Consider the following 25,216-nt stretch of genomic DNA (forward strand, 5'->3'; position numbering starts at 1 on the left):
GTGTGTGTCGCCCTGTGAAGGACTGGCGCCCCCTCCAGGGTGTGTTCCCGCCTTGCGCCCAATGATTCCAGGTAGGCTCTGGACCCACCGCGACCCTGAACTGGATAAGGGTTACAGACAATGAATGAATGTGAAAATGCTTTATTCCTTTTTGGTTCTAGGTAAAAGGAAATATATCCAAGTGATTAACCACATTCCACAATTCATTTAGAAAGACACCAATTTAAGAAACCGTTCTTTCTCTGAAAACAGCAAATAAAACCACTCAGGAAGAATCTCACAGTGTACACACGTAGGTAATAAATATAATCTTTATTTGCACTTCATTAGTCCAAGAATGCCACAAGTTATAAATACCACAAAATTACTTAAACATGCCAAACTCTTTCAAAATCCTAAAATCTTCAAATTCTTCATTTCCTAATGAGGGCACATTAGCTTTTACTTCTTTATCATACATTGTAAATATTCATAAAGGTGATGAAAGTGTAAGATAAGGTTACTCTTATAAAATGAACACTTAGAAAGGCAACAGTTATTGCTATGTGACTTAAGATTGAATTTTGATTTTAAAATGTGCAGCTGATGAGGCGACAGGTTTGTTCTATGACATTTCATCACGAGTCATAACCACGGTTCAGATTCACTAAGCTTAAAGGGGCTGGTACTAGCTAAGCTTAAAGGGGCTGGTACTAGCTAAGCTTAAAGCTATTGCTGCGATTTATCAGAAGTTTGGCTTAACCGGTCACTTCAGGAGTCGGACACACAACCGTACATTTTTCAACTTATTTCAGCAAACGACTTATTAATTTAATAAGGTTTAAAGTTCAGTCATTTCTAAACAATCAAATTGTAATGATTTACAGAGGTACAACACAATGGAAATTTAGACCTCTGGGGTCATGCAGCATCCTAAGCAGGTTTTCTCTTGAAAATCACTGCTGTGTCCATGATTTAACAAAATTAAACGGCATTCAGTTACGTCTTAGATACAACCAGCTTGGACCTGGGGTTCTATATATGGGCACGATGCCCACTAAAGAGTGACGACACCTTCAGTGGTCAATATACAATAATGTGAGTGTCTCTTAAATGAACCAATCAAAATTAAACCAGAATAACACACTGAATGTCAATATTTCATTCATTAATTCATTAATTATTCTTCATATTTCGAGTTACAGTAGGTCCAGAGACTCATTGGGTGCAAGGCAAGGACACACTTTCAACAGTCCACTTCACACTGACCCAGTCACTCACACACTCAACCCTATGGACAATTTCCTACAGCCAAGCGTCTAGAGGAGACCTGAAGAACACACACCAAACCCAGAGAGAGTGACCAGAAAAGACGACTAAACCCAGGACCCCGAGATCCCAAGAACCCGGGGCCTATCAAATGACCCCAGGTCAAATTAAGAAAAATGCCTAATCCAATTACATTCATCTGGCCTCAAACGTGACCAAAACCCGACAGGCTGCCTTTAAAAAAATCTAAATAATACCAGGATTGTATTTAACTGAATACATTGGTGCTTAAAGACTTCATGACTCTTTTAGGGCTATATCTCTGTTAAACAATGACCACAGCAAAGTGCAACTGCCTCAAAATGTCTGATTCAAAACGGACAACAGTGTTTCTTAAAAAACGAGTACAACTTAAAAGTCTTCAAACAATCAGGAAATAAACATAAAATCCATGTTTATGAACCAGGCAAAGGGTCGGAGAAGAGGAAGACAACCTTTATAAATAGCTTAGTAAATCTGACTCATGGCGCTACAAGGATCCCAAATACAAAGAAAGGAAAATGAAAACCTATATCTGCACAGTGTAAGTAAAGTAAAAAGCACTTAGTGATAAAGAAAGGCCCTTTGTCAACAAACACAACAAGCGATAAAACAACAACATTAAAGTAAAAGGTTAGTACGGGTTCCCGAAGTCCCTCAGAAAATGAGTGTGAACTGGGTGTTAGTTTGGTTCATGCCTCTTCTTTATAAAGCCATGGTTGAAGATTATATAAGTGAATAAATGAAATGTGTGAACAGGCGTACAGCAGAAACAAGGAGCTGTGGGAAAGGGGCAGGTGTCCACTCAAAATAAGCTGATGCTGATGGAGTTGTGATGAACACACAATACACGACGTCTGACTGCTTACATTAGGGATTAAAAATAAACAAACAAACCCAACAATGTATATTTAACAGACGTTTTTACCCTGATGACTGGCGCGACCTGCCAGGCCCTTTGTAAACTGGACCCTGTACCGTTACGTACACAGCCTGGTTAATCTCGGAGAGTCAAGTTCCCAAATCTTTAAGCTTCTAGCATCTTAAAACCTCATGGTCTTGTTTGTTCTTCGACACTATCGTGTATCTCAGCACCTCAAAGAGGACCTTATGGTTTAGGGATGGGGGAAGTGGGACAGGACCAACCTGTGCATGTTGAGTAAAGCATTCATAAAGTTAATAAACACAGTAAATAACAGAACAACAAATGGCTATAAACTGAAGTTCTCAACAGACTCCTCCGCTCTTTATAGAGGTTTATGCATTATACTAATTTATGATAAAGGAGGCACAATAGGAATTTGGGCAGATGCTAATATAAACAGGAAATACTGACGGCCTGGTGACGGCGACAGAACTCGACTGTCTAGGCGAACACGAAAGGACTACTCCAACTTTCTCAAGCTAGTCTCTATCTGCAACACACAGTCATCTTCCCTTTGCATCTTATGTGCCTATGGGTTCTCTGTTCCTTTCCAGTTACAAGGAAGTGTATCAGGAGGATTGCCTGTGGTAAACAAACATCATGTTTCAGATGCAGCAGACAGCAATTAGGTTGAAAAACACTGGAGTTCATCTCTAAAGAGCATCTCATGAGACTGCACAGAGGATGCTGGTTAAGCAGACAACCGCCTTTCTGTTCCCACTGCATTATCCGCAAAAATGACTTTAACACAAACATTATATAGGCCCTAGTCAAATAACGGGGCATGTGTTTAGTCGGCTTCAACACCTGTAGAAAGGTCCGTGTTCTTGTGAAGCACAGAGCTCTCCTGAACTTGAAGGTACCACTGGACAACGTCACTTCGTTTATTATTCAGCTCGCTCTTTGCAAGAAGTAGTAGCTCTTTCAATTCCAGTTCTGCTTCTCTCCACAGAAACCTCTATTAATGTCACTCGGCTGCTCCTCTTAAAGCAAAAGAGAGAAAAAAATAGCACTACAAATGGACTACACTGTTTTATCTGTGCAGCATTTCAGCTTGTTCATGAAACACAGGTGTGGATGTTGGGGCAAAAACATATGGGCAATCTGCCCCTTTCATAATATATATATATAAAGAATAAAAATAATACTGGCACAGTGTGTAACACATGGACACAGTAAATATGACCACTGCCCCCTCGAAGGAAACTACTAACAGTCTACGACAGCCTCTCTTCAGAACCAAACAGCTTATAACAGGTGCTGAAGAGTGAGAAAGCACTCGTCTCATTACATTTATATTACGTTTTGAATGCAAATTTATCAGGGTCTTTTTAACATTAGAGCAATGACCTAAAAGAGCTGCACCATTGTTTTATTTCTATTTTTTTGGGGAGTAGTTTTTTGCAGTACGTGTAATAACATAACCAACCAATCACAAACCACTCTAGAGTCAAAATGTTAGCATTGTGACCCATTGGTGGTTTCATGACTCTTGTTTTTTTGGATTATGTCTGAATTGTGCCTCATGATTCGCGTAAAAATCCAGGGGTAAATGTTTTTACAAAAACATTCAAATTAACTTTAGAGCTGCCTTCCTGTAAACATTGGTGTGAAGCCAGTATTGAGAGTAATCACTTTTAAACAGAAAAGGAAAAACAGGAAAAAACACAAGCAGTAGGCTGCTGTAAATGTGTTGAGGTGCATAATATGTGTAATATCCAACAATCAGATTTCAGTCTAACTACCTGTAAATGCCTGTAATTACTGAGAGTAAATGCATGTGGTTAAAGTTTAATTAAACTACAATCTAGAGTCATGAAATGACCAGTGGTAATCAGGCGGCCAGATGCACTAGGAGAGGCTCTTTAATCTTCATTTTAAATAAAAGAAAAACAAAAAGTCTGTTTTCATTTACTCAATGTTCAGTAAAAATGATTCATATTTAAGACATTTCTAAATATGAAATTGTTTAGTTAAGAAATAATACTGCTTCCTATCGTCAAACGTAAGAGAAATAACACTGTGGGTCTGAAAGAACGTGCTACTATCAGGGCCAAGTTATTAAAAAGGTGTGTCATTTACAAAGAAAACAACTGATGTGGTCTTAGAAGAAAGTACTGTTTGTACAACTTCCAAAGTTAGAGAGATTTCTAAACTGAATTCACAAAGAGCAGACTCTGACTTTACAGTTTCTGAGTTTACAGTAGCGATGTAATCAAACTATGATAATCTTTCCACATCACGCAGACGTTTGAGAAAAGGGTTTTTGCCGAGCACTTACTAACGGACACTAGCGGACAAACAGAAAATTCAAATAAACAATGAGTAAATGTTATCAATTAAAGGAGCTGTATAGAAATGTAAAAAATAAACTAAGGAGCTCATGTAAGAATTGTTATCTTCTACCTACCCCATTTCTTCTCCGTGTGTGTGCAGAAAGAGAGGGGATGTTTACTCAGAAGGCACCTGTAAGACACCACAACCTTGGGCCTCCTGGACATGAGGTAGCGTGAGGGGGGAAGTAGAGTCAAGGGTTGAGTATGCGGCCGTGTGTGTGTGTGTGTGATGATGTCTTCCACATCTAAATATCTAAGTACAGAGCCTGCGCAGAGTTGGCCAGCTCGTGTAGTTATGTGCTAATGTGTGTATTCATGAATGTACAACCTAAAGGTTACATTATAAAGTGGTGGATTCTTACAAGGGGATGGAGAGAGAAAAGGATGCAAACAGAAGGTGTTAGTTGTGTTTTTTAAAGTCTTCTCTCACTCTGTGCCCTGCAGGACTAACACTTCACCCACATGTCATGCTCCATATGAGCTGGAGTCCACAGCCCCCTGGTGGTAGGAGGTCATTACTGCAGGTGCCCAGGGTTGGCGACAGGTGGGAGGTGGTGGTTTGTGGGGGTTCTGAAGGGGCGGGGTATCAACAGCAGCGCATACGAGGAGGGGGGAGCTCTGGGGGCACCTCTGGCTCTGGCTGGAGAGATAGGACACTGTTGGAGAGCTCCCTGCTTGGCATTTCAAGAGGCATCTGTAGAAGCATGACACATTCTATGTTATAATGAATACACGTGCATATCAAGATATATATATATATAGTCAATTGGCAAAATTAAGTCATTTATTCATTTGTTATCTGTTTCCTTCACTGCCAAATGTATCCAATCAATGTATCCCTGTTTTCGAGTAAATTAAGTACTCTGTAAATCTTTAAAACCGCATGAAATAACCAGTGATCATCATTAGAACTTCTATAACACAATACTAATTTACAGTCATGGTTAGTGTCTCTTGTTTTCCATCATACGAATTATACAAAAAAACACCTACACTGCCTTTGGAAGCTGCCATAAGTTCTCTTTTGTATCCAGAGGACAAAGGCTTTGTTTTTAAGTAAAGGTTCGAGACCAAGCTAAAATGGACCAGTACTAACCTTACTCAAAATATCGTCCACTAGTTTAAGAAAGATCTCATCCACGTTGAAGTTATCCTTGGCACTGGCTTCACAGAAACGCATCCCTGATATCCGTGAGGCAAACTGCCAGTAAGAAGTAAGAAATGAGAGGCTGTGCATGAGGGCACTTCACAAATGTACAACTTATGCTACAGTATTAAAGGCTAAGCACCAGCGATATGAAAGTGTCAAACAAATAAATACAGTGGAGTTTGAGTTCCTAACTTGTGTTTATTGATAGTCAGAAAACATGTTATTTCTTTCTAATTCAAGGAATAAGGTTTAAAAGACCGTTGTCCCCCCAACGGTAACTCTAATAGGCGTCTTGCCTGTGACGTAGATGGTGGACAACACTCTAGAAGTCGCACTTAATTTAATGCAAAATGACGAAAAGGTGTGTTGTTTTTGGCTGCAATCATTCAATGTACAGTGGGACATCTGTGAACAAATGGCCCAAAGATCCCAAAATATCCAGAAAATGGACTAAATTTGTCAACTTTAAACGGAAAAGGACCATCCGCTCACTCCGTTATCTGTAGCTCATTTCATTGGCGCTTTTCCAACAATATGGGCATGTAAGGACACCAACGAAAGGTGTTCAAGAGCCTCTGTAACATGGAGGTAAACAGGGTAAGGACACTCACTTCGCCTGTTTTAGTTGGTGTTAGTTAACGTTAGCTTGACTCGCTAAACTCGGTGTCTCAGATTACACTCGGCTACGTAGCTGCATTACGGAGGTTTATAGTGTCGGATGAATTCGAGTTCGACTTCGATCACATTTACAAGAATAACGGTACCTCTACATTTGAGTTTAGCTTATTGCTAGGCTATTGTCATGAATAATGTTGGTTATTTAGCTAGATACTGTCATAACAGTCAGTCATAACGGTGTTTTACCGCGGCGTTGTTCGGCTGTTGTACACCAGTGACGTCATGGTTGCGTTCGAGAATTTCCGTAGAGAGCTCGGGTTTTTCCGTCAATTTAATAAAATTGTCAGTTTTAAAGCAAATTAAGCTGCTATTTTCATTTTAATTCATACTTATATCTGTCAGTAACTACAATAATGTGAAATATTCATGGAGGTCCATTAAGTGGTGCTTAGCCTTAACTGTTCTAGACAATATTAGCAAAAGGAGACCAGAGAGAGAGTCTGTAATTCTATTTTTCTTTTAAATCTATTGATTTGACAGGGACTGACACGTGACAGCACTTACCCTCTCTGCCTGTTGTCGTGTTATAATGCGGTCAGACTCACAATCGAGCTTGTTCCCGACCAACAGGAGTTCAGCATCCTCTGATGCATACTATAAAAGAAACAACATAAAGTCTCTCACAGCACAAGAGTATCATTCAAACACTTAACATTCATAATCAGTAGCTGCTTTCATGAACCTCAGCCTGTCACAATCAGTACCTTGTCGATCATTTTCATCCATTTGGGCAAGTCATCAAACGTCTCCTGCTTGGTGATATCATACACTATTACAATGCCCTTAGCTCCCCTGTAATATGCTGAGGTGATGCTGTTAAACCTCTCCTGACCAGCTGTATCCCTAGGGGAGAGAGAAAAAAATAAATAAAACACCAGATTATTGTATTCCTACAAAGCAACACTTAAAAACTGCATTCATACATAAAACAACATGGCCACCTCATTAACTAGTACAGTGTAATTACTGAATTAATGGATTAATTAACTGCACCAAAGGGCTGGATCGCTGCACTGTGGTGGTTTGCCCATCAAAACACACCCAATTCAACTGCCAGGTTTAGTTTGGATGTTGGAACAAGGCGACAACCAATTGTGCTACACTACACCCAGCTATAAAACGCTAGCTAGAAAAGGCTTTACTGTGTTTTTCAGTGTGCTGCTTGACTTTAGCTGTTGGTGCTTTTAGATAATTCAAGCATCTAATATTTAGCAGTAAGTAGAGGGTGAGCAATGACTCAGCACAAAACAGTGTCTTTTAGACGGACTGGAACCACACAGACAAGCAGCGACGATGTAAAAATCACGACCAAAAATAAATAAATAAACAAACCACACGCTGAACCAAAAAATAAAAACCAAAAACAAACATCCTGCCGCCATAACAGTCAACGGGAAATGATGTGGTTCAGTTGGTTTAATCATAGAGATCCTTTTAAAACGGTTTAAAACGGTGTCTTATGACACAGAGTAGTAGCTACTTACAGAACAAGTGGAAAAGAGGACAGTGAAGACTGGATATTATATTATATCTTGCTTAAGAGCAATAGTTTACATTAATGCAGAAAATAAAGTTTATAAGAGTATATAAAAGTATATTATTGCCTGTGTTGTAAATTTTACCTGCCACTGTGTCAGACTACACTGATGTTTGATCCATTACTGAAATCCACGTGTAAGTGGATATAATTCCTCACTTTTCAAGGTGTGATCTTATGGAATAGCCCTCAACAAGCCACTTGGGATTCTGACAAAGGGAAAATGGTGAGGTCCAGACTAAGGGACCACCGTCTCTCAACTCTTACTTGTCAGTAGCTTATAGTTCAGTGTTTGAAAAAAAACCCTGATTACACAAGTATTGCTTTTGAGATGGTGTTGCTATGTTGTTGGATTAACAAAAGAGTTATGTCCTTTGTTTTTACTGTACCTTATTCACCCTAACCTGGATGCAGTTTCCAAAAACAGGATATGATGTCACAAGAATGGACGGCAAGGTGTCACATGGCAGTGATGACATGTTAGCGCGAACAGCGGTGAAGCCAAGGTTGCTTGGTAGCTGGATGTGAGTGGACATGTGACAGACAACGTGACAGTTAGAGGCAGAGACTCTGCAGAGACTGAGGCAAGACAAGTTGGGATGGATGTCGGGATGGTCAGGGGTAGAGGTTATCATAAATAGGAGGAATAGAGTGTAAGATGGGTTAATGGTGTTACAGGGTTTCAGTCTAGTGATTCTGATACAAGAGCAGAAAACAACTGCTCTTCCTGCACTGAGGAAGAGCAGGCTTACAAAATACAGTGTAACCTCTACTAACGAACTTTCCAAGATATGAACCGGGCATTTGAATATTTTCTGCCTCCACCAACGAAACATGACTCTAGAAACGAACCGAGCCTCCGCCAAGCCGTCGGCTGGAAATGGCCACTGACCCCAATAGGCGAGTCTCCCAGTGCCCAGACTTGAGTGAGCGTTTAAGGTTAGCAAATTGTAGCTTTAGCAATTTAGCATTAGTGTAAATAGCAGACATCGAAATTCATGCTAAGTTAAACCGTATCTACGCTTCGTCTCCCCACATTCACCGTCTACTCTCCGTTATTCCACCCAACCCCCCACCTCCCGTCATACAGCCAGTGCCTGTGTTACTCCTCCAGCCAGTTGTCACGTCTTCAAGGTAGCGATGTGTAACCACTTAACACTTTGATTCTTTTTTATTTTTAGTAACGCTACATGTATTTTTTTTTTTACTAATTTGAGAGTTTGGTAAACATATATCAGTGCTAAAAGGGTGACTGGAACGCATTAATTGCTTTTCCATTATTTTAAATGGGGAAAACTGACTTGAGAAACGAACTTTTCCACTTACGAACCGCGTCACGGAACGGATCAAGTTCGTAGGTAGAGGTTCCACTGTACTTTGAAATGTACAGGACCTAAAAGAGCAAAGCGCTGAGTTAAGAAACTGTATATTCTCCATTTACCACACAGCTGGCCACAGTAGTTAACTTATTTTTAATCCTCACAAATTTTTTCAAAACAACTGAGTTAACTGATTTGACAGAAATAAACAATTAACAATTACATGTAAAAATAAAAATGTATTGCTGCTTTTATTATCAACTTTGGATGTGAATAAATAAATTAACAAGTTGGTTTGACCCTGGGTACACACACTTAACTGATGATTCACCCAACACAACCTACACAAACTTTACTCCAAGTATATGCAGCTGCATTAGGATGTCATTTAAAAGCACAGAGATGCACGATGGGTTGCAGTGGTCTGATAATACAACAAAGCGGGAAGGGTGAGTTAGGAAGCAATTTATAGTGAAAGAGCCAAGTTAAAGCCAGCAACAGAGTATGAAGGGTACAGGGGAAAGACAGTGGACATAACATGTTATTGCGAGTCATCAGACTCAAGCACATTTCAGACATACTTCATGCGACAGCAAACTCATTATCTGAAGCAAGCAAGCATGACCTTCCTTCAGGAAAGCTGTGATCATTATAAAGGCAGGCAGGCTATGAATGTCAACAGTGGTGCAATTGATACATTTGTTAAGGCATTTTTCCACTGCACAAAGTACCAAAACATTTGCCATCAGAGCCCTGGAACTAAGCCTAGTCTTTGGATATTTGATACTTGATTCCAATTCCTCACTGTATCAACATTCATTCACTGTCTCTAAGCCTTTACCCAGTTCAGGGTCGCGGTGGGGCCAGAGTCTACCCAGAATCACTGGGTGCAAGTCAGGAACACACCCTGGAGGGGGCGTCAGTCCTTCGCAGGGCGACACACACTCACACATTCACAACTATAGACACTTTTGAGTCGCCAGTCCACCTATCAACGTGTGTTTTTGGACTGTGGGAGCACCCGGAGGTATACTGTATTAACATCATTTATTCAAATTCAATACAGTGATGTTAAACCGTTCCCTAAAGATTCACAGTCCAAATGAATGGTAAAGTAAGAAATGCACAATCCCTATATATACATATCATATTAAATTATTCTTTATGACTTTGTTCACATTACTCCAAAATACATACTGAGACAAAATGAGACTAATATTCACAGATGCACTGCTGACATTTTGCCAGCTCCAGCAATGATTCACCTCCTGAATAAAGCTGGAACAGATTAGTCTCAGACTGAGGCTGAGTGAAGAGTGTCTTGCGTGTGAGATTCCTGCCTGAGAGCAGAGCTAAAACCATCTCGTGCTTCTGAGACACAGGAACCCAACTGGCCACCCTGAGTCAGTGATAACGAAAGAGCACTTCCTGTCCGCTTACCAGATCTGCAACCTGATCTTCTTCCCTCGCAGTTCCACTGTTTTGATTTTAAAATCCACACCTTAATGAGAAAGAGAAGACAGAGAGAGAAGGAGAGATGAAAAATGTGACAGAAATTTAGCAGAACACTTGACACTTGCATGTGTTTGAGTGCAGATAAAAGCCCAAAGGCCAAGAACACACACATATATACAGTAGTTCAACATTGTGCACAACCAATACGTCATGAATTCGGTAAATTTTCAGGTTAAAAATGTTTTAAATATTTTCCCTCTACTACTTCAAAAATCAAAGCTAATGCTAGTCAAGCTGTTGGGGCTAAATCTCATAATCTCATGTTTGCAGATGCACCTAACCTAAGTGAATTTATCTAAATTAAGAATTATGTAGCATTTTTACCACAGTGTTATGCAGCTGTTACTTTCCACAAATGCATACTCACTTTATTAAACAAGAAAATGTGAAGGCTGAGGTACATACATATAAATAAAAAAAAAGAAGCAAAAATAACACAAAAAGTCCTGACGTCCTAAGTTTTTCTGATTTAAAATTTAAGCAGATTCCCTTATTTGTTCATAAACAATATTAGAGGGCAGTGCTGAGAAATCTGAGCTTGAGCTGTGTTTATTATCAGCTGGAATGTACTCTTAACAAGAAAGCAAGCCAATTAATTTGCCAATTTAACCAACGGTTGTTTACTCTGTTTACAAACAATCAACAAAACAAAACACTGATTTGTTAATCACATCTCATACGAACTTGTGCTTTTGAACTACTTTTGTACTGTTGTGAATTTTGGATGGATTTAGTCTTTTCTATCCTCCTTCGATGGCTGCGGTTTATCACTAAAAGGATACAGTGAGATTAGATTAACAGTCTTTGGTAAGCTGGAAAATGTTGCTGCTGGTGTGTTTACGAGACAAGCGCAGGCACTACGTGCTACAGTTACGACCCGTGTGGCCTGTGTCGCAGGGGTGACAGTGCAGAAACTGGAGGCCAAGCCATGCCACGGCAGCTGTATGCGAGGTTGACTATTTTGGGAAATTAGTTCGGCTGGTGATGGATCTAATCTGAAGGCTTGTCTTTACTGAGCGATACGCCCCAGTGTCAGTTTTCATAAACATATTGTGCTGCCATGTGGGCACTGGGAAACCTCTAGAATTAGTTTAATTTGGGGCATATTTATTTATTAACCATACACATGCTCAATCAAGTAATAAAGCCCTCTACTGTCAGTTTATTATCAAAGCTATTTCCCCAGTCACTGAGGGAACTATGAATGGCTTAAATCAGCAGACATCATGAAAGGCACCACAGTAATTCATGTTTGAGATCAAGTTAAATAAGTCTGTGTATTTGTTTACATTTCAACAGTTCTGTGAAGTTAGAGCTCTCCCAAATTTATTCCAAAATAAGAACGGCTAATCATGTACATCTTGACAGTTATTTATTCTACTAAATGAAGATCAAGCAGGTGATATGATATTTATCAATGTCATAGAACACATTACATTATTATAAATATTCCTAAGTATTTTATCCTATTGTAATTATATAAAATATTAAAACGTATGCTGCATGTTTCATGACAGAGTTCATAGTCACGATGAACTGAAGTTAATGTAGAGCAGTATGGGAGAGGTCTGTTTAACATCCCAGAATTACACATTATTTCAACATGATTAACTTTAATTTTCTAAATGTTGCACCTTTTTTTACATCTTAAATAATGATAAAAGGCAATGAGCATTGGGATATGTCCTGAAATAGTGTTGTTATATCCTTGTCACTTTGCCAAACCCTTGACCAAGCTAAAAAAAAACAAAGAAATGTACTGAACATACTGCTGATTTGCTGTAAACTTGCCACACAATTTAATAGTAAAGTAAAGCAAAAGTGTCCCCTTGTTCGTAATACAGAATTTGTAAACTACCCATCCATCCATTATCTGTAACCCTTATCCAGTTCAGGGTCACGGTGGGTCCAGAGTCTACCTGGAATCATTGGGCGCAAGGCGGGAATACACCCTGGAGGGGGCGCCAGTCCTTCACAGGGCAACACACACACACTCACACCTACGGAGACTATTGAGTCGCCAATCCACCTACCAACGTGTGTTTTTGGACTGTGGGAGGAAACCAGAGCACCCGGAGGAAACCCACGCAGACACAGGTAGAACACACCACACTCCTCACAGACAGTCACCCGGAGGAAACCCACACAGACACAGGGAGAACACACCACACTCCTCACAGACAGTCACCCGGAGGAAACCCACACAGACACAGGGAGAACACACCACACTCCTCACAGACAGTCACCCGGAGCGGGAATCGAACCCACAACCTCCAGGTCCCTGGAGCTGTGTGACTGCGACACTACCTGCTGCGCCTGTAAACTAGCAGCAAAGTGTTTAAAATTTCTTAACATCAAAAGGGAGCTTAAACAGAGCCCATGACACTGCCAGGGTTTCTTTTTTTTTAACCCTACAATGCGACATGTGCATAAATTATAGCTCATCACATATGTTGTATAAAGATGCATACAAATTAATATAAATATAGCAATAATTTAATCACGGAAAAAAAGGCAATGCTTTCTGTCAGGAGCATGAATTCTACCTTTTCAAACTTTATCAACGTTTAGTTATATTATACAAACACAATAAATATATAAAATAAATTACAAACAAAGTACCTCTCCGTGACAAAGGCCCTCTAAGACAAATGCGAGGAAAAAAGTAGTGATAGCTAACTTACACAAAGAGACACCGCACTGGACAGTTTAGTTTTAGTTAGTTTCTGAAGTTATGCAGAGGATAAAACCACTAAAAAGGATTTATCTGTTAGCTATCACTCGCTAACTAAGGTAACTACAACCCAATGTTGAGAACTGCGCAATGTCAATAAGCTCATTTCCTATCAGACAGGCTTCAGGGTTTAAGTTATATGATTAAAACAATAAAGTCTGCTGTATGGTACGCCTCCCAGCCACAGGTTTTACAGTGTACATCTGTTGTAAGTTGTGTATTTCGGCTTTGTGTGTTGGTGAAGTAACTTCACCCCCACTGATGATGACACCAGGCAGACGGCGGCAGTCAGAGTTGAACTTTCTTACCGACGGTGGACTTGCACGCCTCGCAAAAAGTGTCGTCTGTGAACCTCTCCATGAGGCTGGTCTTCCCCACTCCGCGAGACCCTATAATAATCACTTGCAGCTTGTAGTCGGCAGGTCTCGGGGCTGCTTTTCGGCGGCGAGCCGAGGCTCCGAGCGCGGGGGAGCCAGTGGCATTGCTCCCGCCGAACCCTGAAGCGCCTCCGCCGGCCCTCCGCGGCACCTCACCCCGCCGGTCCATCCGCGCTTCACGCTCTTTACGCCCACATCAGCGCCTATACCGCCGCTCAGAACAACCCCCACACCCCGCCCAAAGCTCCTCTAGAAACTTTATAAAGTCTTTCGAGTCGTGTTTGCTGAAGTTTTGTTTGTTTGTTTGTTTCTCCGTTTGTTGTCCCTGCGCTGGTAACGGACAGAGCAACCGATTACGTCATTGCGCCTTCCGTTTCCGTCGAGCTCCGTAAGGATTCAGACGTTGGGAATCTCTGCTCAGTTTAAAGAACCGACTCCTAAGTGAAACAAAGAACCGACTCATCAGAGAACTCTCTCCAATGAAATGTTTATATCATTTTCAAATGGAGCTTTGTCAGCCTTGCTGCTGAGTTCCCATCTAAATAAATTAAGGCGTGCGATTGGCTTAACATTTGCAAGGAAATTGCTTACTAATGCATGAGAATAAATGTATAATTCATGGGAATATGAGACTTAATAATGCTCTGTTAAAGCTCTGTGCTTCATGAAATCATTCAAATAAACTAGGATCTTGTTCTTACGCATAGTTAAGTCCTTTGCACACTTTAAATTCATTATGAAGGAGTGTCACGACTGGGGCTCCAGCAGGTAGCGTCACACAGTTCCAGGGACCTGGAGGTTGACTGTGGTGTGTCCTCCCACAGTCCAAAAACACACATAGCAACTCAAAAGTGACTGTGTGTGTGTATCTGTAACCGCTTATCCAACTCAGGGTCACGGTGGGTCCAGAGCCTATCTGGAATCATTGGGCACAAGGCAGGGGAATACATGTTCGACTTCGATCACATTTACAAGAATAACGGTACCTCTAAATTTGAGTTTAGCTTATTGCTAGGCTATTGTCATGAATAATGTTGGTTATTTAGCTAGATACTGTCATAACAGTCAGTCATAACGGTGTTTTACCGCGGCGTTGTTCAGCTGTTGTCCACCAGTGACGTCACGGTCGCGTTCAAGAATTTCCGTAGCGAGCTCGGGTTTTTCCGTCAATTTAATAAAATTGTCAGTTTTAAAGCAAATTAAGCTGCTATTTTCATTTTAATTCATACTTATATCTGTCAGTAACTAAAATAATGTGGAATATTCATGGAGGTCCATTAAGTGGTGCTTAGCCTTTAAAAAAATAAATAACTGAAAATGCAAGTTGAAGAAAATGACATTTATTTTGGTAGAGGCACAAAACTGATGAATATACCGCTGTTTATTGATGAATCCCAAATAAAGATTTATATTTTAAAAAGTAGGGACGTTTAGGAGTTGATTTATTATTTATGTTAAGACGTGAATAACCCATGAGTGAAATATGAGTCCAGTGCGGCGTTATTCCTCTCCGCCTCCAGTATTAAACCAGAGAGAGGTTGAGCTGCTGAGTAAAGTCGTTAATCTGTACGTAGAGGCTGTGTCTGTGTGCCATACTGGCCGCGTCTCAAATGCCTTACTGCTCCCTATATATCTAGTTCACTTCATATTACATTAATCTGTGGATTCAACACCAACACCTTCTAAATGTTAGCTACGAGTTCGGCAACAAACGAATGAATAGAACAGCTTTCCACACGACATATCATACACATTTGTGTGTAGCAGTGCTTAGTTCGTACCCTAAAAATTGCAATGTATAGGGAACAGGGCGCCATTTGGACCCAGCCCATTGTTTTATCATCCCCTGCCTCCTCTTCCCTCGTCTTCCCTCCTCGAATCCAGTCCGCTGCTCTCTGAGGGCTTTATCTGAAGAATGGCAGCTCAAAAGATAAACGAAGCGCACGAACACATCGCCAAAGCCGAGAAATGGTGAGAAAAGGGGTCGCGTGTGACCGTTATTTTTCTGTGAGGAACAGAGACGTTAGCCGTGCGCTAACCTTGTTAACTGAACAGACGTTAGATACGAGTCGAGCTGTGTGTGCAGGGTATTAAGGGCATGTAAAAGCGACCTAGGACTAATTCAACTACGTGTACGTCTAAGTTAAAATTAAGAACATTTAATTATTCTACAATACCCTGCAGATATACTATGACGTTGAGCAGATTGCGTAACCGCGCGTGCAGTGCCGCGGTTGCCCTGGTGACCGCTGTAGTGGTGCTGAGGTTGAAATGTATACAATTTTAACAAACCTTGCCGAATATCGAACAAAATTTTCTTCACCGTTTTTGAATAAGACTGTTAGAATATTGTATGTGGACATTATTACAGTTTCAAAATATCCCATAATATTCAAGAAGTCCATAGACATTTTGCTTATTAGTTTTTCTACTTTAAAAGTGCTCTAGGCATTTTGATTTAATTTCCTAACTAGTGCCCATAAACAAAAATATAAAAAACATGATTAAAACAGTTATTTAGCAACTATTTTAGTGCATTCTGTGCCAGGGAAATCCTATGTAGAACACTGCTCTGGGATGGAACGGCTGACTTTGTTGGTGTTGTTCGTCTGCTTGACCGCCAGAGGTCGCCTTGGCTAGGCCTAATTCACAATTCTCCGGCAGCTATGTAGGTGAACCACAATGACACAGACAGGCACTGCCTAGTTTTCGTTCAGTTTCATCCAGTGTTGGCACAGACAGTTTTGTCACCTGTGCACACACAGCTGGTGTAATCGTCAAAATAAAAGGAAATGAACTGGGATGCTCTGGAGCACTTGCACGTGAGCTTAAGATCACAACGCTCACTGTAAAGCACTGGCTCGAGGGGTATAAACAACAGAGTGACAGAAATCCATCTAACACTTCTGGGATGAATTGGAATGGGGTTTTCGTTCCAAAACCAAACATCAAACGTCAGTGCCTCGCTTCACCAGTGCATTCATGGCGGAATGCCATCAGATCTATAAAGCAATGCTTCACCACTGAGTGTAAAGCTTTCTCTACTGTTACTGTAGCAGAGAGAGAGAGAAATCTACCCCTTGACTGCTTTCATTTTAGAAGAAACACTGAATAAATTTTTTTTGTTGAAAAAAAACCAAAACAAAACAAAACAAACACAGTCTAAAGTGTTGAATGTATTTCCGCAGCCTGAAGACCAGCATGACAAAGTGGAAGCCGGATTATGATGGAGCAGCTTCTGAAATGGCAAAAGCTGGTGAGAACACCTTGGATCCAGACCCAAGAGAGTAGTCATCAATGTATTTAAACCCTTAAACATGATGAAGCGTGTTGATTGCTGGTTGTCACTATTCACAGCTGTGGCTTTCAAGAATGCCAAGCAGTTTGATCAAGCTAAGGACGCCTACCTGAAAGAAGCAGAATACCACACTGAGAACAAAGCGTATCCTTTTTCCTCAGAGCCACAATCAGACTCACAGTGAATTACAAATACTGTGACTTTATGCTTCTGAACCTCCTCAGGCCTGCACTAAACAGTGCAGTAACATAAAACATGTACAGTGATCCATATTAGACTAATTCTGTATTCCTTTGGGATTGGGTATTGGATATTCAATGACATGTACAAACAGATATAGCACCAAATACGCCTTGATGTGACTGCTACATGTGCCCACAATGCACCTAAATGGAACATTTAATTTACTAAAACTGCAGCATATCGTGCAGCAGAACCACCCACTAACTGCTCACTAGAAGAGGCAATGAAACACAGGAGCCAAAAGCTTCAGACAAAACAGAAATAAAAGCTCACTGATGTATTCAAAATGGGTGTTATTTAGAGCCTGGATACAAAGATAACACATGTGCGCACACTGCAGTCACATTATACGCTGATTTAAGGCTGAGATTATAAGACATTATAGGCTGATATAATTTGTGCTGCATTTTCCTACATGTACATTTAAGCCCAAGGGTTCTAATGGTAAACACAGGAACTACAGGATTATCATTAGGTCTGTCAAAATAATTATATTACCTTTTACACTTACAAAACATGACCAATCAGTAAACAACCAACAAAAATGGGCCTGACTAAGACTTTAAGATGAACTGATTTGGAAAGCGGCGGCACGGTGGCACAGCAGGTAGTGTCGCAGTCACACAGCTCCAGGGGCCTGGAGGTTGTGGGTTTGATTCCCGCTCCGAGTGACTGTCTGTGAGGAGTGTGGTGTGTTCTCCCCGTGTCTGCGTGGGTTTCCTCCGGGTGACTGTCTGTGAGGAGTGTGGTGTGTTCTCCCTGTGTCTGCGTGGGTTTCCTCCGGGTGACTGTCTGTGAGGAGTGTGGTGTGTTCTCCCCGTGTCTGTGTGGGTTTCCTCCGGGTGACTGTCTGTGAGGAGTGTGGTGTGTTCTCCCTGTGTCTGTGTGGGTTTCCTCCGGGTGCTCCGGTTTCCTACCACAGTCCAAAAACATACGTTGGTAGGTGGATTGGCGACTCAAAAGTGTTCGTAGGTGTGAATGTGTGTGTGTCTGTGTTGCCCTGTGAAGGACTGGCGCCCCCTTCAGGGTGTATTCCCGCCTTGCGCCCAATGATTCCAGGTAGGCTCTGGACCCACTGCAACACTAAACTGGATAAGAAGTTACAGACAATGAATGAATGAATGATTTGGAAAGAGGAAGCTAATTAGGATGAAGAACCCATAGCCTATTCCTGTATATAAGGTATGTTTATGTGAATGTTTATAGACGAGTGAGCCATCCATCTCTCCATGTTCTTTGCTTAACTGTAAATTACAGATTGTTCCATGCTGCAAAGTGAGTGGTCAAATGAACTGAAAATGTCTTGCCAAAATAAAAGGAAGCTGTTAATAAGGAAACAATGGAGACAATAAAGGCTGACATTTTAAAAGTGATATATTTAATAATATAATGTGTGGTTATGGCTTTTTTCCCATTCTGTTCTTCCTTTAGGGCAATAGAAGCAGCAGGTATGATGCTGAAGGTAAGATGTTTTATGATTTCACTGAATCACTCTTGTAACAGTTAAACCTATTTCTATTCTTGATAGAAAAAAAGATTCATAGTCATAGATTCACATTCATAGATTCAAATCTCCAGCTACTAGAACTATTCATAGTTGGAACCTAATCAGTGTTACTGCTGCGAGCACCAGAGTTAAAATTTCATCTCTGTAGGACATGAAACGATTACCAGAAGCTGTGGAACTGATTGAGAAAGCTAGTGTGATGTACGTGGAGAACGGAACATCTGGAACAGCTGGCATGGCTCTGGACAGGGCTGGCAAGTAAGTGAAATCAAGAAGAGAGTTTCTGTTTGTGTGGATTGGTTTTGATTAAATAAATACAGTTTATAATTTGTCAAGCTATTACCTTTGCCAAAGAGACTAATAGAAATGATCTAACTCTTTGTATGAACTTAGGTTATGTTCACTATGTTAATTGTGTTAACTTAAATGTATCAGGCGCAGCAGGTAGTGTCTCAGTCACACAGCTCCAGGGACCTGGAGGCTGTGGGTTCGATTCCCACTCCGGGTGACTGTCTGTGAGGAGTGTGGTGTGTTCTCCCTGTGTCCGCGTGGGTTTCCTCCGGGTGACTGTCTGTGAGGAGTGTGGTGTGTTCTCCCCGTGTCCGCGTGGGTTTCCTCCGGGTGACTGTCTGTGAGGAGTGTGGTGTGTTCTCCCTGTGTCCGCGTGGGTTTCCTCAGGGTGACTGTCTGTGAGGAGTGTGGTGTGTTCTCTCTGTGTCCGCGTGGGTTTCCTCAGGGTGACTGTCTGTGAGGAGTGTGGTGTGTTCTCTCTGTGTCTGCGTGGGTTTCCTCCGGGTGACTGTCTGTGAGGAGTGTGGTGTGTTCTCCCTGTGTCCGCGTGGGTTTCCTCAGGGTGACTGTCTGTGAGGAGTGTGGTGTGTTCTCTCTGTGTCTGCGTGGGTTTCCTCCGGGTGACTGTCTGTGAGGAGTGTGGTGTGTTCTCCCCGTGTCCGCGTGGGTTTCCTCCGGGTGACTGTCTGTGAGGAATGTGGTGTGTTCTCCCTGTGTCTGCGTGGGTTTCCTCCTGGTGCCTCCCACAGTCCAAAAACACGTTGGTAGGTGGATTGGCGACTTAAAAGTGTCCGTAGGTGTGAGTGTGAGTGTTGCCCTGTGAAGGATTGGCGCCCCCTCCAGGGTGTATTCCCGCCTTGCGCCCAGTGATTCCAGGTAGGCTCTGGACCCACCACCGACCCTGAACTGGATAAGCGCTTACAGATAATGAATGAATGAATAAATGTATCAGCTGGTGTATAACTGCCAAACCATTTTCTCACAGACTTATTGAACCCATGGACCTACAGAAAGCAGTCGACTTGTATCAGAAAGCTGCATCTGTTTTTGAAGTAAGGACAACTTCAATTTAAACAGCTGCCGTAGCTGTGAAGTCATAATAGTCAATGGCATACACTAGTTTTACTAGCTGTTTAATCCTCAGAGCATTTTAAATTTTTAATTTCAAACTGCTGTTAAAATTGTAAATGCCAGGATTTGAAGTGTGTCTGAAAGACAGCACCTGTGTAAGCTTGTGTAATTGATCAATATAGGTGTAAAAATGGTGCTGCTGCCCATCTACTCTTTTGGGCCTTACACAAAACTTCTGAAAGTCCAAGTACAACATTTGCTATGTGTGTAGAACGAGGACCGTCTGAGGCAGGCTGCAGAGCTGCTGGGAAAAGCCTCCAGACTCCTGGTGAGACTGCGCAGGTGAGTGTATGATCCGTGAGAACCAGTTTGATGTACAGTGTTACATTTGCATTCTCTCTACCTCTCCACTGCCCATTTTTTTTCCTGTAAGCATTCGATGGATGCAGAAGAGACTTGGCCTAATTTTAGCTTCTTTATTGGGTGATTCACTGCAGTGCATCTCAGCTTACGTGCTCTCCCTCTGCTCCACAGACTGGATGAGGCTGCAGTCTCCCTGCAGAAAGAGAAAAACATGTATAAGGAAATCGAGAATTACCCCACTTGCTTTAAGGTACACTATCTCACTGGAAAAAAAAAAAGATATCTTAGTGAGTGATATCCCCTTAAATCTAGTTAATACGCTAATATTTCTCAATAGGATTCAACCTGTTACAAGTTACAAATTTTTGCTTGGTTTGTGTGATTTTAAAAGATCTTGTTCATTTTACATGTGTTACTTCTGTAGAAAACTATAGCCCAAGTGTTGGTCCATCTCCACCGGGGAGACTTCGTCGCAGCAGATAAGTGCGTTAGAGAAAGTTACAGGTAAGTTTCATTGTACCCACATTTTCAAGTTTTATATTTTTGAATCTGATCTAGAGATATTCAGATGTGGTGTGTTTAAAATGAGTTGATTCTCCAGAGCAATATATAATATTCTTATTAGTTCTATACCCAACAGTGATAAACAGAAACATGAGTGTCTGTAATGACACAGTTCTAGCAAAGCTTAAAAACACAGAATAACATGGAAAAATACCATAGAATAGATAAACGCCCTCAAAATAAGACTGTTTATGCATGTGTGTGTGTATCATAAGCTTTTCAAATCCTCCTGTTGTTATACTGATGTATTCAGATGGCACCAGGAAAAAGAAAACAGTGTATCTCCAAATTATTAAGTTTTATATTAAAATCCATTCAACTTGAGTTTCACATTCTTTTGTCCAAACATTTTTTGGGCAGTCTTCCAGGGTTCAGTGGCAGTGAGGACTGTGTTGCCATGGAGACACTGTTGGCAGGTTATGATGAGCAGGATGAGGACCAGGTGTATCGTGTGTGTAACTCACCTCTTCTCAAGTACATGGACAATGACGTGAGTGTTCAATTCTGCTGCAGTTTAAAAGTTAATAAAAGACTTACAAAACACAGGTAAATATTGTTGTTAAATTGTTATAACCGAGGGACTAAGGGGTAAAATGTCCCTCTTAAAGGAACATTAGAAAGTATTTTTGTCTTAGTATTACAGCCTCATAATAACTGTGTTGCTACTGCAGTATATAACTTTTGGAGGAAGGTAGGAAACCACCCCATTGTACATTTTGGTTACATTCACTTTAACGTGATTAAAGTGACTCAAATCTGCTTTAATGTGAAAAAGATCTGATTTTTTCAGGGCTGTGTGGACAAGTCAAAACCAGTCTTTTCAAATGCATCTATTTACCTGTACACATTCGCTTACTGCCACCGTCAGTAGACAGCACCAGCAGTGACAAATGGCTCCATGCTTCCACCATGTACCAATACATGGGTGATACAACTTTGACTTCTGCACCAAAATGCACTGAATGTTAGAAAAATAGCCATGAAGGTGACATCAAAATATAAATGGATTTGAGTTAGACATATTATGGAAGGAATATAGTGGGAGAGACCTTTTCATCCTATTGTACCTTTACAAACATTACGTGCAGCTAAATTTGACCAAAAGTGCCGTTTTCTCTCTGCTTTTGAACAGTACGCAAAGCTGGCTATTTCTTTGAAGGTACCAGGAGGAGGTGGAAAGAAGAAGAAATCCCCAGCTGCTCCACAAGAGGGCGCTGGAGGAGCACCTGCACCAGAGGTGGAAGATGAATACGAAGGAGGACTGTGTTAGCTCAGGGAACATTCCGGCCCTTCCAAATTGCATACAAGTATGTGTGTGAGAATGTGAGAGACAGAAGATGAGACAAAGTATATATACATGTGGACATGCGTGTTAATGTGACTCTCCCGGTTGTGAAAGGTGGATTCACCCCAAGTCCTGACCGATTTTTTTTTTGTCTGAAATCCTAGACCTTAAATGTCCACTCAGAGCAAACACACTATAATGTGAAAGGTGTAAAATTACATTTAAATATGACTGAGATGATGCTTAAAATGTTTTATGTTTCAGATATAAATGTTAAATATCAGTTTGTCTTTCATGGTGTTGTCATGGTATAAAAATGTATTGTCGTGTTTACAGTATGTATTTTTTCTTTTATATTTTCATTTTTAAATATTGAACTGTCTGTAAAATAGTGAATTTGTCTTGTATAAGATTGTTTATTTAATGTATGCTGGACCATAATATAGAGTAAATTTTTCAGAGTGTTATGCTAACTGAAAGGACGTGTTTAGCTAAAAATGCTAACGTTCCTAACAGGGAATGTCAAAGTCCATGAAGCAGCAGTGAATTCCGTTAAATCATACTTCAGTTAGCCGCATTGACATTTTTTGGCCAGGGTTGTCCTTTAGCCACCTATAAAGCATGATGCACACCATCCAGGAATATGACAAAGCAGAAATATTAGCTGCTGTAAAGTCTGATGCAAGCAAACTGGCCATATCACCTCTGGGGGAGCTGTCATTGTTAGTGATGAATGCCAGTGTTCAGAGGTTTGGTACTGTTGTGTACGCCAGTATAATAGCACAACGCTACAATAGCAGCAAATAAAGTTTTGGGAAATTAATTTAATTAAAGCACAACCTTGTTTTTTAAAACCACATTTGTTCTATTTGAAATAGACTATTACCCTATATATAGTATATTTCATTTATGTGGCAGTGATGTAGAGTACTCTGGAAAAGTCAGGCCAAGTTTATCAGTATTACGTTAAAACAACAAAGTTCATTGCTTTGAGAACAACTGTAGTCACCTCCTCACAGCTGCACACACTTTCAGACCAATAGCACAGAGGTGTCTTTTCAGTGGAAGAGGGATTTTTGGACGTTTGGGAACAGATATTAATTTATTTTCCTTTGCTTACTTGGGAATTTCATTTGAAAATGTTAATCTTAATGACCATTTGACAGGAAAACAAAGAAATTAAGAGTGTCTGACTTTTAACAGCACTATACACTTTTTGATTCAAATCAGTTCAGTGCATTTGTTTATAGTTCATGGCCCGCACAGTCATTGGGAGTCACTACACTCCCCTGAATGCACATATTAATCTGATATCAATGCATTTATTAGTTCAGTTCTTCTATAAAACGCTCCGAAATATTTCAGTGTGATGACAGTCAGTGACATCTAAGCTGTGTATTCAAGAATGATGCTAAGCTTTTACATTCTAAACTCCTCAAGAAATATTCACAGTGCCATAAAAGTTAGCGCCACAAAGACAACCAAAGGCACAACAGACCATAGGATTATCAGATATAAACACAATTGTATGTATAGTACATTATTCTATTAGATTATATCTTAATGTATGCTCAGCAATAAAAATAACCTCAGCTGGTTCACAGCATGTTTATTTATATTGTGTGAGATGAGGAGATTGTTTTTAATGTAATTAAGCCCTTTGATGTTTAAAATAACACAAAGCGAGAAAGTCCTGACAAAGATTCCTTCAAAATTATATTCTGCAAAGCTTTGAGGTAATTACGATGCTGAATCTGAACATTTAAAAGCAGTTGTAAAGCACCTCTACTAGATCTTTAGTATTTATACGCATCTCAATACCCATCCTGTGTACTCAGAGTCCTCAGAACAGACATGAAGCTTTTCTGTTCCTATTTATATTTGATGAGGGTGAAGAGTATGGAGCTGAACCCTTGCCCTCTTGTTCCATCTTCAGTTCATCATTAATGTATGCAAGTGGTGGGGTTGCTGATGTTTTTCCAGTATGTCTTTGATGTAAGAGTGCATTAGTGGGGGGCAGCAGAGCAGGGGATTGTTTAAGGTATTTGAAAATGCCATCAGCGCCACTTCTGTGTCCTCTAATCGACTCCAGTTAAACAGATTTGCTGCAGCTGTGAGCACTGCACATGTGCATACATCTAACGAGTCTCGACTGAAAACGGTGAAAGATTTAGACTTTATTTTTGTGCTTGCCTGAATTGTTGTTTTTTTCCTATCTGCCTATGACACACTGCTTCATGCTACATAAAGATATTAAAATGCAAACTGTAATTCCTGATATGGAATCTTCATTCTGAACTTTCTGGTGAATAAGAAAACGACTGCAAGCAAGTCATAAAGAAGACAAGAGCAGTGCCTTTCCAATATGTTCTTTTATTTGAAAGTCACGGATCTTGTTCAGCTATTTATTTCTCCATCCTTTTGTACCGTTACATAGTAAACGTAATAGCTTCACATTTCTTTGTCCCTGTAAAAGCATATGTACATATGATGTCATGAAAACGTCTCAAGTCAAATATTAATTCTTCTCTCATGCTACAATAACTTTAAATAATGCATAGTTTGAAAACGTGGGGGGGACATTTTGATTCAAATCATATTCCTCTTCTTAAGTACTCCCAGTTTTCTCACTTTGTCTGAATGTGTTTCAACACACGAGGTCACAGTCAACTGTCATCTTTCTGAAAACCGCACCATTTTTATGTGCACTCACCCACTTTATTATTATTATACCTT

General features: G+C 40.6%; 3 protein-coding genes across 3 annotated transcripts in view; 1 reads left to right on the forward strand and 2 right to left on the reverse strand.

The window, feature by feature from the left end:
- Positions 1 to 297: 297 nt before the first annotated feature.
- LOC136678712 (ras-related protein Rab-12) lies at positions 298 to 14,208 on the reverse strand. The gene is made up of 6 exons (XM_066656819.1): positions 13,790 to 14,208; positions 10,673 to 10,733; positions 7,081 to 7,219; positions 6,881 to 6,970; positions 5,645 to 5,749; positions 298 to 5,242 (listed from the first exon to the last, which is right to left on the reverse strand). The coding sequence occupies exons 1-6, from the start codon at positions 14,025 to 14,027 to the stop codon at positions 5,135 to 5,137; spliced, it is 741 nt and encodes a 246-aa protein (XP_066512916.1). The 5' UTR covers positions 14,028 to 14,208; the 3' UTR covers positions 298 to 5,134.
- A 1,461-nt stretch (positions 14,209 to 15,669) lies between these two features.
- LOC136677934 (gamma-soluble NSF attachment protein-like) lies at positions 15,670 to 24,750 on the forward strand. Its single transcript, XM_066655654.1, has 12 exons — positions 15,670 to 15,829; positions 17,047 to 17,114; positions 17,216 to 17,300; positions 18,657 to 18,674; positions 18,831 to 18,861; positions 19,055 to 19,164; positions 20,183 to 20,249; positions 20,540 to 20,610; positions 20,803 to 20,881; positions 21,056 to 21,135; positions 21,556 to 21,685; positions 22,328 to 24,750. Exons 1-12 carry the CDS (start codon positions 15,774 to 15,776, stop codon positions 22,463 to 22,465), a joined length of 933 nt encoding a protein of 310 aa, XP_066511751.1. The 5' UTR covers positions 15,670 to 15,773; the 3' UTR covers positions 22,466 to 24,750.
- The window catches only part of LOC136677933 (piezo-type mechanosensitive ion channel component 2-like), an 80,662-nt gene continuing 76,062 nt past the window's right edge, over positions 20,617 to 25,216 (reverse strand). The window contains exon 54 of the mRNA XM_066655652.1: positions 20,617 to 20,824. Coding sequence (XP_066511749.1) covers positions 20,668 to 20,824 — 157 coding nt within the window. The 3' untranslated portion in view covers positions 20,617 to 20,667. The remainder of the gene's footprint in view (positions 20,825 to 25,216) is intronic.

This window comes from Hoplias malabaricus, chromosome Y (assembly GCF_029633855.1).
Source record: "Hoplias malabaricus isolate fHopMal1 chromosome Y, fHopMal1.hap1, whole genome shotgun sequence".
In the NCBI taxonomy this organism is placed as follows: Eukaryota; Metazoa; Chordata; class Actinopteri; order Characiformes; family Erythrinidae; genus Hoplias; species Hoplias malabaricus.